Source organism: Nerophis lumbriciformis, linkage group LG10 (assembly GCF_033978685.3).
Source record: "Nerophis lumbriciformis linkage group LG10, RoL_Nlum_v2.1, whole genome shotgun sequence".
Taxonomy (NCBI): Eukaryota; Metazoa; Chordata; class Actinopteri; order Syngnathiformes; family Syngnathidae; genus Nerophis; species Nerophis lumbriciformis.
The window spans coordinates 31,372,816-31,387,316 of NC_084557.2; the positions used below are offsets into that span (position 1 = coordinate 31,372,816).

Consider the following 14,501-nt stretch of genomic DNA (forward strand, 5'->3'; position numbering starts at 1 on the left):
TGCTTATGTCTTTGGTAAATGTGAAAAAGGCTATTCACCTGTAGTAAATGTGCTTACAACACTGCCCGGCCCACAAAAGGTCACCACTTAGATTTAACTAAGCAAACCGTAAAAGTCAGTGTGTTGCTTTTATTTGGTCTTGCATGTCAAAAGAGACTACTTGAAGGGGTTATGGAAAGGATGTTAAAGTTAAAGTCCCAATGACACACACTAGGTGTGGTGAAATTTGTCCTCTGCATTTGACCCATCCCCTTGTTCACCCCCTGGGAGGTGAGGGGAGCAGTGGGCAGCAGCGGTGCCGCGCCCGGGAATCATTTTTGGTGATTTAACCCCCAATTCCAACCCTTGATGCTGAGTGCCAAGCAGGGAGGTAATGGGTCCCATTTTTATAGTCTTTGGTATGACTCGGCCGGGGTTTCCTTTGTTTTCGGAAAGGTAAAAATCATTGGCTTGTATTAAGCACGAGGAAAACAAAGGAGATTGCTGAAACTACTAAAATGGGGTTGAGAACTGTCCACGCATTATTTGAAAGTGGAAGGACAATGGGGAAACTTTGCATTATTCCACGATGTCAGCAGAAAATGAATGCAATTGTAAACAGAAATAAATGTGTCATTGCAGAAGCGATGCCGCAATCGAAGGATGAAACTAAATATTATACACATTATTACGGACACATAGAGTCGTAGTGCCTCAACTTACAAGCCTAATTGGTTTTGTGACAGCGCTCTTGACTGAAAACACTATCGCTATCTCAAATCAAATTCGCCCATTGAAATTCATTCAATTTAACTGGCACAATTTTAACATTTAACATACATTTTAAAAGAAAACAACTTTTAGAATTCTTATATGAAATACAATAAGGCTATGATCACACTGCAGGGTCAGATGTCAAATTCGGATTTCTTTGTAAAATCCGATCTTTTTAATGGCCGTTCACACGGCCAAAAAACATTTGATTTCTAATGTGAATGCAATCTGACCCGCAGGCGGACATGGCATCATGACGTTGCACGCACTGCAATGTTTACAGAAGTAAACATGGATTCCACTAGATGGTCTCAGTAATGGACCCCGACTTAAACAAGTTGAAAAACTTATTCGGGTGTTACCATTTAGTGGTCAATTGTACGGAATATGTACTTTACTGTGCAACCTACTAATAAAAGTCTCAATCAATCAAATGGCGCATTTGTGGCAATTTTTAGGATTTTTAGCAATCAAACAACATTTTCTGAGGCAAATTATTTGTGCGTAGAAGATTAAGAAAGAGGATGACAAGTATTTGGATCCTGCAGTTTTATGGGATATTTTGCTTCAATGTCAGTTTGATGTGCGTGTCAGAGGGCGAGCAGTTGGACACAAGTGGTAAAAAATTCACGTAAGGTCCTTAAACATATTATTTTCACCTGTTTTCTGCGCCGTTGTCAACTATTTATTTTGTAACGGTCTATTTTGGCAAATAATTATGACGCTTATGGCTTTTTGATGACCTTTTGTTCTGATGAATATGACCTGAGCACGGGAGCATTCATATTGAGGACACGTCGCATATATGTTCGCTTTATATCTACATACGAAAGAGTCCTGGGTCGGATATGAAAAATTCGGAATTGCACTGTTCACACGGACCTGAAAAAATCAGATACAGGTCGCATATGGCCAAAGCAATTGTCACTGACCTGCACTGTGAACAAGGCCAAATTAGTGACCTGTGTTGCCATAGAAGAGAATTAGAAGCTTGTTTCATTCAGGATTCATTATGTTGCCGAATAACTTAGCATTTGTTATACAGTTATTGGGAGTTTACTTACCCCTTACAAAGTTATATATAGTCCAACCTTAAAACTGAGGCAAACTGCTGTATGTCTCTTTTTTTCCCCAAAGGCATGCCATTGGCCCAATCCATCTCTATTCTCCAGAAACACTGCCGCATCATCAAAAATGTCCAGGTGCTTTATAGTGAACAGGTAAGAGGTGGCACAAAAATATTTATACTATTTCAACCAAGAACAACTTTTATTCATGATGAATTCTGGGGCCGAATAAGCGTAATAAATAATTGGTTCATATGTTAAAGGAAAATCAACTTTTCTTACCTATTGGTACTTGTTTTTGTGTATTTTGGATCTGCATAAGTGCGGTAAAATTTGAAATCAAACAATGGAGGGATAGCTGAAAAAAATAATCTTGCCTTTCTTCATACTTTCTCCAAGCGAGCCGTTTGGAATTTGCCCAACTTGTGACGTGTTTTCCCAATTGTGACGTCAGCAGATATCCATACATGGTAGAGATTTACCCCAAGATCTTTGCGCGACTCCGCCATTGTAGTCCGACGCTGTAGTCAATAAGTTCCTTCTTTTTCTCTATCTTGTTGTGGGGCAGACTGGCTCGCACATGCCCATGCATCCTCCGCTGTTGCCATTTCTAATATAAAGTAGCGTATGTCTTGTCAGAAGGCTCGTTATGGAAGCGCTGAATATGACAACATGGATGGCGGGGAGAAGACTCTGTCGAAGTAAAGGCATGAAAATAAGCCGCCCACAAAATGGCACATCCTGACTGGACGGTCGTAAAGTAGCTTGAAGACGGTCTGTAAAACATGATCTATGCAACATTTTGAACAAAGAACCACCGTTACATGTTATGAAGACCAAAAGGAAGTGTTTTCTTTATAATGTTGAAAATAAAATCATAACATGACCCCTTTAAAACTTAATTCCAAGTTATTATAATATTAATAGTAGATGACATGAATAGGTGTATTTATATTTTAATCTGTATTGACAATTCTGATCCATTGTTAATTAGAAAAAATTATACTAAAAATAAAATTAGGTAGGTGCGTTTGGCTGTATACAGTTCAGTTCAGTTTCAGTTTTTTTTTTAACATACCGGTACATACGATACATCAAATGTAAAAGAAAAACCCTAATGTAAACTGACAGTTTGAGTTTTTGCTACATAATACGGTTGAACATCACAGTGACATTCTACTGTTGATTATATTATTGCATATTTCTGCTGCAAAGGCATATGTGCATGCAAGAATTCTAAGAGAATGATTTGTGCTCATAAATGTTTTTGTCAGCGAATTGTCTCGTGTGAGCGTCCATTCATGTGGATATTAATTAATGCCCTTATTTATGTCCCCCACAGACACCATTCAGCCATGATCTCATACTGAACCTGACTCAGGATGGCATTAAACTGCTTTTTGATGCAACAAATCAGAGACTTAAGGTAAAAATCTGTGTAACTTTGTGTGAATTAAATATCTGAAAAGAATCAGGGCCATACACACACAATAATACAATATGCATGTCCTGACACGTTCAAAAAATTGTCTCACTGGTATGTTGGGTCATATTTTTAGATAATATTACCGTTTTCTCATTGCCCCTTTGTTTAATCACATTTACCTGTTGTATGTATTGGACACCTGTTACATGCCAATTATTTTCATTTGTCTGTGTGCTGGCAGGTGATTGAAGTGTACGACTTGAGCAAAGTCAAGTTGAAGTACTGGTGAGTAAAACTATACACTTTGAGGAAAAAATAACATTTGCTGTGAGAGAAAAGACAGTTGCACACTCTGTTTTAGTCTCTATTAGGGGTGGGCGTACTGATACCAAAGTGGGTATTGGTATCGGATCGAAACTTTTGCTGTAGTTTCTTGTCTGTACTTTCAGCATATTATCGTAGTACTAGGGCTGCAACAACTAATCGATTAACATCGATTATAAAAATAGTTGGCGATTAATTTAGTCATCGATTCGTTGGATCTATGCTATGCGTATGCACAGAGGCAACTTTTAATTTTTTTTTAATTTGTTTTTTTTGTTTTTTTTATATATAAACCTTTATTTATAAACTGCAACATTTACAAACAGATGAAAAACAATAATCAAAATAAGTATGGTGCAGTATGCTGTTTGTTTTTTTTTCAATAAAATACTGGAAAGGATAGAAATGTAGTTTGTCTCTTTTATCCGATTATTAATCGATTAATCGAAGTAATAATCAGATTAATCGATTATCAAATTAGTTATTAGTTGCAGCCCTAAGTAGTACCTCAACTTACGAGCACAAGTTGTTCCATGACTGAGTTCATAACTCAAAACACGCGTATCTCATTGAAATAATTGAAATCAATTCAATCCTTGCTCACCTCTCCCCAAAACAGAACAATTTTGACACGCGTCATGCCTTTTAAAAGAAAATATATATATTTTAGATAAAAAAAATACTTTTCAACACTGTTTAAAAATAAACAATAGAATATACTACAAACAGCTACAGTAGTTTTATATAATGGGGGCATGGCGTGGTGAGTAGAACGGCCATGCCAGCAACCTGAGGGTTGCCGGTTCGCTCCCCGCTTCTTGACATCCAAATCGCTGCCCTTTTGTCCTTGGGCAGGACACGTCACCCTTGCCCCCAGTGCCGCTCACACTGGTGAATGAATGATGAATAATAGGTGGTGGTCGGAGGGGCCGTAGGCGCAAACTGGCAGCCAGGCTTCCGTCAGTCTACCCCAGGGCAACTGTGGCTATGAAAGTAGCTTACCACCACCAGGTGTGAATGAATGATGGGTTCTCACTTCTCTGTGAAGTGCTTTGAGTGTCTAGAAAAGAGTTATATAAATCGAATCCATTATTATTATTATTAGACTTAGACTTAGACTTAGACTTCCTTTTTATTGTCATTCAAATTTGAACTTTACAGCACATTATTATTATTATTATTAAATAATGTATTATTATTCAGCATTTATTTTGGATACCAGACTAATGCATTGTCTCCTTCGGGCTGTTCCTCCATCCTGTGTTGTCAGCGCAAGCTGAATTCTTCTTTGAAGTTGTGCACATTGACAGCGCTGCATTTGGCTGCTTTGCAGAGTCTGTTTGACTGTAGGACATGTTTTTATTTGTTTGTTTTTCTGATTTGGTGGTTGTCATCTTTAGCGCTCACGTCAACAGTTGTTAGATGGAAGGATTGTGTCGATCTCTGGCTGTGTGCTGTTTGTTTGGTTTTATTTGACAGGGATATTTCACAATACATACAGTTCCAATTTTATATATATTGTATATTGCATATAGCTACAGTGCAAGTTCATTATCATTGGTTGTCCCTGGGCAAAGGCAAAGTGCCAGCAGGTTAAAAATACATTTAGTGATTTAACGTCATATAATCACGGATAAAATATTAAATACAGCTGTGAACAATTACTACTTCAACAGGCAGTGGAAATGCTGGTAATTCAAATTATACTCACAATTTAAAGCATAATAAAAAGCCAAGAGACAGCTCATATCTCAAATTACTTGTAAGTTGAGGTACCACTTTACTCGCTTTTCCTCAGAGTTTGTACAACCACAGTATCTCCCCGAGTCTGTCAGTGCAAACAGTGCATCTCTCTCTCTCTACTGCTCACCCGCACACTTAGCCCCTCCACTTCCAGCTTAACTGAATACTGCCATTATTTTTCACGAATATCTGCCTGCAATGGATTTGTTGACATTTATTTCGATTTACATTTTTTGTTACATTGGTGCACTTTTGTTGTTTTGCACCAGTAACTTTTTTCTTAAATAACTGTGTGTAATTGAACATAGCAAGGGAATTATTTCAATTAATTTCAGACTAATACATTGTTTTGTTGTTTTAGTTGCATTTAGTTATAAAAACATTTTATTTGAATAAAATAGTTTTCCGGTGTTATCTTAGTCCTTCATAGCTAAAGGCAAATCCACTAACGTATAAAGTGATTATGACATTCCAAGTCAAAGTATCGGTATCAGAATTGATATCAATATCAGCAATACTAGACCTGTATTTACTTGGTATTGGATCAATACCAAAATCTGTCTATCCATTCAAATGGTATACATTCAGTCTGGTTCTATAAACTGACATTGGGGGGTTCAATTGAGGGGGTTGCACACACAAGAGCACCCTAAAAAGCTGAGGTCTCTATGCCTTGCTCAATGTACAGTGCAATCTAAGGTTGGAGCTCTCAAATAATGTAAGTAGATAAATGCAAAGATAAATTTCCTACTGAAAATGCAGAGCATATAAACAACAAAAGACTGAGCAGTGTTGTAGTCTCATTGGGACACCACTGTTTTACTACGTGAGAGTCACACTACTTTGCGTAACTTCCACTAAGAATATTCTCTCATTCCAAAGAGAATAACGAAACGCACATGAAGATAATCCTCTCACAGTTGCCGAACTGAACCCTCATGATGTAAACTCTAGTCTCAAGCTAAATGCTTGCATCTTGCTTTTAAGGCTTCAAGTTAAGAGACATCTTTTTCATCCATGGCCAAAATTCAGACTTCTACAAATTCCTACTTTAGAGGCTGCAGTTTACTACATGTGGTCATAGTATGTGCCATCTGGTCTGTGTGTTTGCTAATCAGGTTATTAGCCTCCTCGTGCATCCCATGAGTGTACCCGAAGGTGGTTGCTCATCAGGAAAGGCAGTAAGGCAGATGACAGGAGTGAGAAAGTGAGACGCTCACAGACAGGCAGGATCAACAGGTCACCTGGTAGATGGCTTTCATTTTTTCCCCTTTTTACATTTTTGGTAGTTGCTAACATGTTTACAGTACTTTTTTGTTATTCTAGTTTTGTTTAGAGACAGTCAGTTTTTTTTTTTTATATTAGTTACACTTTGATTCTTTAATTCTTGGGCAGGTTAGTGGCGGTTGAGTCATGTACAATAATACCTCAACTTACAAGCTTAATTGGTTTTGTAACAGAGCTCTTAACTCAAATCAACATGGCCCATTGAAATGAATAAAATCACTGTAATCGGTGCTGGGCCTGCAAAACAGCACAATTTTAACATGTAAAAAGTGTCTTAAAAAAACTTTTGGATTGTAAAAATTGTATAAAAACCTCAAAATATAATGTACTCTATACAACAACAGTAGTTTTATGAAGTAATGTAATAATATTGTACAGTATTTACTAGGGTTGTTAACAATAAACCGAGGCAACCGGATGCGTTCGCGAGGTGGCAGGTTCAGTTACGCCGGTTGCAGCCCCCTCAATCGATAAGATTTAGTTATGAATCCTTAGGTCAATCGAGTATAGTCATAAACCAGTTATCGTGCAGAATCAGTTGACATTTTTTGTCTTTAAAACAACACGAGAGCCAGGATTGTCAGTGAAAAGACTCACGCGCTTGTTACGTTGCTTATGTAACCGGAAACGTGAATAAAAGTAGATACTAGGAATGTAGCGGTATTATAAATACTGCGGTGTTTTTGTTTCTAAGTCTTTGAACGAAAAATTGATGGGTGTAGTTTTCTTTTGACGTTTTAGCGATGATAGTCTGTAAATAAACTACATCTCCCAGAATCCTCTGCGCAGCGCGGGAACGGCATGGTGGGGGCGTTGAACGCTGTAAGCTGTAAGTATGTTTTTACTCGTTGTAGATAACATGATTGAGGTATGTTGCAGACAAACAAGCCCAAGCCAAAATATAACCTTTTTGGCGGAGGTAAGAAAGTCTGTGGTTTGGCTAAGCGAAGCGCGCCACTTTCGTTTTGAGCGTTTCCAAGGTTACACCGAGCCAGCCGTGTTCAGCGCAGGAAATAAGAATAAACTAAAAAACTACTTGATACATCCTCAATCCATCCATCTATTGGTGTCGCGGGGGTGTTGCAACCTATTCCAGCTGCATCCGGGTGGGCTGGGAAGGCTTGGGAAGTAAACTATAATTTATTGGGAAACAGTCCTACTGCAGCGTTTGCTTTAAAACAGGTGCAGAAATGACTACTCATCAGTCAACAAAACCAAGTCCTCACTGTTTGTGCCCCAACAAAACTATTAACAGTATTTGTATGGACCATGTAACGGAGTGTTTTTTTTAAACTATTATCAATTCAAACAAATATGTTGCATTAACTACTGAAATATAGTAGATGATTATTAACGCATCTCCAATGTGTGTCATTCCAGTGGAGTACATTTCAACTCTCAAGCCATTGCCCCCACTATAGAACAAATAGACCAGTCATTTGGAGCTACTCACCCTGGAGGTATACTTTGATTTAAAATGTTTGCATACACTTTTCTCTATGGACAATTTCACTCTTTGTTTCTCTGCGTGAGAAATGTTCTTATTTTTGCTGAATTTACTTCTTCCTTTTCGCTCCCATTTGTGTCCAGTTTACAACGCAGCAGAACAGTTGTTCCATCTCAACTTTCGAGGACTGTCCTTTTCCTTCCAACTAGACTCATGGAACGAGGCTCCAAAATACGAGGTGAGATTGTTGCTGAGAGAATGTAATTTAACAGTAAGTAAGCTAGCTTTCGAGTTAGCAGATGAATGGCTTTTGAGTTTGTAATGCATAACAATGCTGTAGGACACCAATCTGTACTGACTGATGAACATGAACAATCATATTTCAGTATCTGTAAAGTATTAGCCCACATTTCATGTTGTTTGTACACATCTAGCTCGACAGTGTATGTTGTTAATTAGGCCTAGGCCGATAACAAATTTTGCTTGACGATATTGTAGTTTCCTTATGAAGCCTTAGCTTGACGCTCCTACTTTCTCCTGCTCCCGCTTGCTGCGCCAACAACAAACAAAACTCCAGATGCTCCTCTTCGTTTTGTATCGTTTACTTGTCAACTTAATCATTCAAAAACCTAAAACAATAACGATGTGGGAACAAATGAATGGCAAAATAAAGCGAGTTTGTTACAGTAAGAAAGAGTTAGAAAAAGTAAGAGTAAGGTCAAAAAACTGTGTAGCTCGATTCCACCATACCTGACTGCCATTAACCATAATACATTGTGTCCAAACCATATTACCACACAGATCCTTCCGCCATATGTGCAATTAAACAGTTACATATTCTTCACTGTATTAAAGCAGTATAAAATAGTACGTCATCAAGTTATTCAGACAAATGTAATAATTACAAATAAAGTGTACCTTATAATTATTCTAAGCATGCAATCTATACATTTTCGTAATTATTTGAATAAAGTAAATGGTCCCCTTTTGGCTGACTAAACATAAAGCACCTTCCATAAAATGTAAATTAACTTAAATGGCATTTAGGCACCTACAGATATATTTACCAACAAATTATCGCCAATAAACTATATTGCCATGATTTTTATGAGACAAAAATTAACCATTCATTTAATGATAATACATAATAATAATGCATGTATATGCTTTCAAATGCAATAAACTTGTATGTTTTGTGTATTTTAACGTTGCAATTGAAATTAAAACTTTTTAATCTCCAACTTAAATAAAACATACATAATAACAATTAAATATACTTTGTTGGCAAAGTTTGCACTTGAATACACATTACAACTAAAAGCTATCCCATATTTTAAGGGGGCATGGGGGAGAGGCTCAAATATACAAAATCATAACAATAAATAAAATCGTTAAAGTATTAACAAACAAAGGTGCACTTCAATATTGAACATGTAGACAGAGTTCGAGTTGTACATTACTTAACTGACAATCAAGTAAGACCTTCTTAAACAAAAGTGCCAAGTAACAATATAAACATTACAGTTTAAACAGATATAGTAACATGTCACATGCAAAACTAAATTAAGTTTGACAGATTCCGATGTAGGAAGACCAACATGACAGCACTCTTAAAAATGCTAGTTTTATAATGGTATTAAATAGCAACATGTTTTTGGCAATGTATTTAACCACACTTTCTGTGAATGCACACTATTTTGCACTGTTTTGTTTACACTGATGGTGACTGACCTGTCACCTGGTTTCTTCACCAAATGCTAAGTGAGTGCCAAGTGATTTCAAGTATCCCTGGCTGCCTCCCGCAGGTCGGGGCATGCCTCAACGTTGACCTACGCCCACATTGAGCCACCTCCCTTTTTAAGCGGAAACTATGAATGGTTATGCAGCACCAAACGGCTAATTATTTATTCAAAAAACAATTGAAAAAAATTATATATACATATATATATATATATATATATATATATATATATATATATATATATATATATATATATATATATATATATATATATATGTATATATATATATATATATATATATATATATATATATATATATATATATATATATGTATATGTGTGTGTGTGTGTGTATAATGTATATGTACCGTATACTGTATATATACAGATCCAAAGCTGGGATATGTTTGGGTGTTACATTTAGTGCATATATTTAATATATTATAACATTTCTTATTTGGTAGCCTGTATTTGTATGTCATAATTATCAGCTGTGTTGGTTCAGCAAGTGTTGTGGTAGTTGGAATTTAATGGGGATGAGGCTGGTGTTCGAGAGGAAACCATAGATTATATATAAAAGGGAGTAAACACAAAAGTCCGTATCTGTTTCTCCGTTGTAGGCGTGTTTCAATGTGGGCGTGGGTCAACGTTGACGCACGCTCTGATCCGTGGTAGCTGGATGATGGAGAGGTTTTGTCAAAGAAAATAGAATCACCCTAAACCAAAAATAAAAATTAACTAAATCTCCTCCGTTCTGTACATCATTACCTAGGTTACATTATATTCCCACATTGGTGCGGTAGAATTTGGTTTTGTGATCATTTTGTCCATGTTAGCTGCTAGATGCTAACTAGCTGCACTGTGTGACAGTAACTGGCCAGTGGCCAGTTCACAAAGAGTCAAAGACACTTAATGAGGGCAAGATAGTTCACCCCCTTCTGTTTATTCTGATATGGTACAAAGCGCGAATGCTCTTGAAGCATGCGCATAGCGATTTATCAGCGCTGGAAAACTTACGGACATTATTTTCATTGAAATTGACTTATCAAATATCTGCCTAGGCTAACCGTATTTTTCGGAGTATAAGTCGCACCGGAGTATAAGTCGTACCTGCCGAAAATGCATAATAAAAAAGAAAAAAAACATAAGTCGCACTGGAGCCCGGCCAAACTATGAAAAAAAACTGCGACTTATAGTCCGAAAAATACGGTAGTTGTAATAACAGGCATGGTGTGCTGAATGTTCCATGATCAATATTAAAGATACTCTTCTCGATGGACAGTTGTCTGTTTGGTCCAGCTGGCCAGGGAAGTGGTTTCAAGTTGACTTTGGGTAAGCATGCCATATATGTCCGCATAGCTTGGCTCCAAGTTCCACATTTATACCGGCAAGTCACGCCAATCTCACTCTCTTGGCTTCCGTCTGCCCCAATGTTTCACCCTCTGTTCATGCTCGCTTTATAACCAACAGTTAGTCCTCCGTATGTTCAGCTTCAAAAAGATAAGGTTGTGAATCCTCATGTGTCCAAAAATAGTTGTCTTTATTGTCTGATACCAAGTCTGCCATGAGTACAACACACGTTAGTTTCCGGAAGTAGGACCACGCATTTGTTGCCAAAAGTCGGAAGTGTGCTGCTATGGAAACAGAAATAAATGCGCTGAGGATAGAAGTTCTGGTAATACATAAAATGACCAAAATACTATAAATATTGAACATATTATATATTATTATGAACGTGTCTGTTACTACATTTTATATATATATATATATATATATATATATATATATATATATATACTTGCACTGTGTAAATAAAACGTTTATAGAGTTATAGAGGGCTGTGAAGGCTACAACGGTGACTCCCATCAGACGCATTTTGCAAGCGTTTTTTTTTATCATCTTTAGGATCCTAAAAAAAAAGAAGTGTGTTCTTGTCTCTCATAATAAATGTGAATTATAGGCAAAATTCCCCAAAAAAGTGCAGTTCCCTTTTTCAAGGTATCTACGGGGTCTTAAAAAGTCTTAAATCCAACCATTTGAATTCAAGGCCTTAAAATGTCTAAAATTCTCCTACAATCTCATAAAAGTTTTTAAATAGGATTTTGAAAAGTCTTAAAAATGTCTTTATGGTACTTTTATTTAAAACATGCATACACGTCAGTCTTTCTTTTAAATGTTTGGATTTTAGGGGACGCTATAACGTAAGTACAAAACGGGACTAAAGTAGGCTACCTGTGCTGCCCGGTCAGAATTAATCGCGCACCAGCTAGTGTGCTGTGTGTGCGCAACGGTGTGTTTTTACAGCTTTGCATAGCAGCTGAGAAAACGTAACAAAAGCCTACAGCAAAGCCAAATTACTTGCATAGGACGGGTAATTGCAAATTCAACGATTTGTGGCTCCAGAGCAACCAATTTAATGCATGCTTAAAGTCTACTATTACATACAGTAAACGCACACTAATTTATGTGTGGTAGTAGTGTACTCACAGCAGTAAAACTATTTAAAAAATTGTATTCTCCTATAATATTTCTATTATTTATTCCAATAATTTCAGATCATGCCTAATTTATTTCCAAATTTATACAGCAAGTGACATTAAACGCTATAAAGATTTTTTTGTTTCGTGTTTACACTCAGGTTATGATTGGGCGAGGAAAGCATGGAAGATTTGGAAATGTCATCTTGTCATGCTTAAAAAAAGTTATAAAAACCAGGCAAAATGTATTCATACATACCAGATACAAAATGAGCTGAACAAATTTGAATCTTATCCACATTATTCACATCCAAATTGTGTTTGAGACTCACATAAGAAATATACAACATAAAGTAGCAAGAAACACGTCAATAATGAATAAAGCAAAACATGTTCTAGACAAAAAATCACTTCATATTCTCTACTGCTCACTAGTGTTACCATATCTGAGTTACGGTGTAGAAATATGGGTTAATAATTACAAAAGTACACTTCATTCATTAACGGTGTTACAAAAAAGATCAGTTAGAATAATACATAATGTTGGATATAGAGAACACACAAATCCTTTATTTATTGAATCAAAGATACTGAAATTCTACGACATAGTGAATTTGCAAACAGCTAAAATTATACACAAAGCAAACTATAACCTGCTACCCAAGAATATACAACAATTCTTCTCAAAAAAAGAGGAGAAATATAATCTTAGAGAGAAATGTAATTTAAAACATTTGTATGCACGTACAACACTTAAGACCTTCAGTATATCAGTATGTGGAATTAAATTATGGAATGGATTAAGCAAAGCAGTCAAACAATGTACTAATATGATCCACTTCAAGAAACTCTTCAAACTTAAAGTGTTCAGAAAGTATAAAGAAGAAGAACCATGATAAACATTCTGAATTTATTTAACTCATCCATTCTTTCATTCTTTCACTCACAAAATAATCTTACTTATCTCAACATATGAAATGTAACTTACTTCACCAATTATTATTTATTTACTTATTTTTATTGTGGTTACTTATGGAGTATATTGTGAATACATTGAGAACAGGAAGTGAACAAAAGTTTTAGCAACTGTTATGTTAAAGAAAAGGGGTAGGATTAAATAAGCTCTGCTTCTTCCTACTCCTTTTCGAACATGTTGAAAAGAGAAACTGGAGATTGTGATGTATCATGTTGTATGATTGCATGTTCGAAATAAACTCAAACTCAACTCAACTCAACTTGCAAGCCATAATCACATTCTTAGTTTTTAGACAATCGCTCTGTCTGCACTCTGTTTTTCACAACTTTGTGCAGATACAGTAGTAAAACTGTATATGTTTTTATCTGTTTGCTCAATTCTTACAGCCGCAAAAACACTGCAAAAGTTAACCATTTAGCTTCAGCAGAGATGCTACCATTCCCTTTCACAGACAATATATTGTTTTATGTTCTTCTAGTACCATTGCTGATGTTGTGGTTGTTGCTATACAAGAAAACACCTTTTGCAAGAAAACTGCTAAATGGCTGTTATGATTTAATTTTTTTTTTCAATTAGTTTACAATAGAGAGGCTTCTGGTGTATTTAGTTAATTTAACTATTTTGTTTTCCAATGTGAAAGAGCAGTGAAGGAATTTATATACTTGTACAATTCATTCTGGCCCTCTGATTTTCCTTTATATGTCTTTTTACTTTTCTTGTCCGTATGGATATGAAATGGTCCTAAATTTTATTCATTATGGTCTTAAAAAGTCTTTGACTTGTTGAAACTTGCAGAAACCCTGTTTTAAGTTGAAGGAATTGAGAGTACAGTTGCATGACAAGTTCTTGAGTGATTTCACTGTTTGAATCATTGATTAATTTTTCATTATGTTCAGAAACTTCAAACCTAAAACCCTTTTATCTCTCGCACAGTTAATGTAATCATAACATTTGCTAAAAATGTATTATGGTAATATCATTTGAATTGACCTGTCTCCTTAAGGATTCAGCGGGCGCCTACGTCGTAGGTCAGTATATTGGTCAGTAAGGCATCTCTTTGTGGGCAAAGTGTCTTGTCAAAGGACACAACAACAGTGACTTGAATAGAGGATGCGGGATTCAAAACCACCGACTCTCCAGTTACTGAACGTTCCGCTTCACCTCCTGAGCTACGCCACCCATATTTACAATTATAATGTGTGTGTCCATATAAATAATTAGCTGAAGCCTGCACTTTAAATGAGTGGCTTAGGTTACGC

The 14,501-nt window shown here is 36.3% G+C and overlaps 1 protein-coding gene across 6 annotated transcripts in view; it reads left to right on the forward strand.

The window, feature by feature from the left end:
- The window catches only part of phaf1 (phagosome assembly factor 1), a 41,106-nt gene that overhangs the window by 1,176 nt on the left and 25,429 nt on the right, over positions 1-14,501 (forward strand). For all 6 annotated transcript variants that reach the window (XM_061969843.2, XM_061969842.2, XM_061969841.2 and 3 more), the window contains 5 exons: positions 1,891-1,973; positions 3,163-3,246; positions 3,488-3,531; positions 7,981-8,060; positions 8,191-8,285. In XM_061969843.2, the coding sequence (XP_061825827.1) occupies positions 1,891-1,973; positions 3,163-3,246; positions 3,488-3,531; positions 7,981-8,060; positions 8,191-8,285 (386 nt within the window). The remainder of the gene's footprint in view (positions 1-1,890; positions 1,974-3,162; positions 3,247-3,487; positions 3,532-7,980; positions 8,061-8,190; positions 8,286-14,501) is intronic.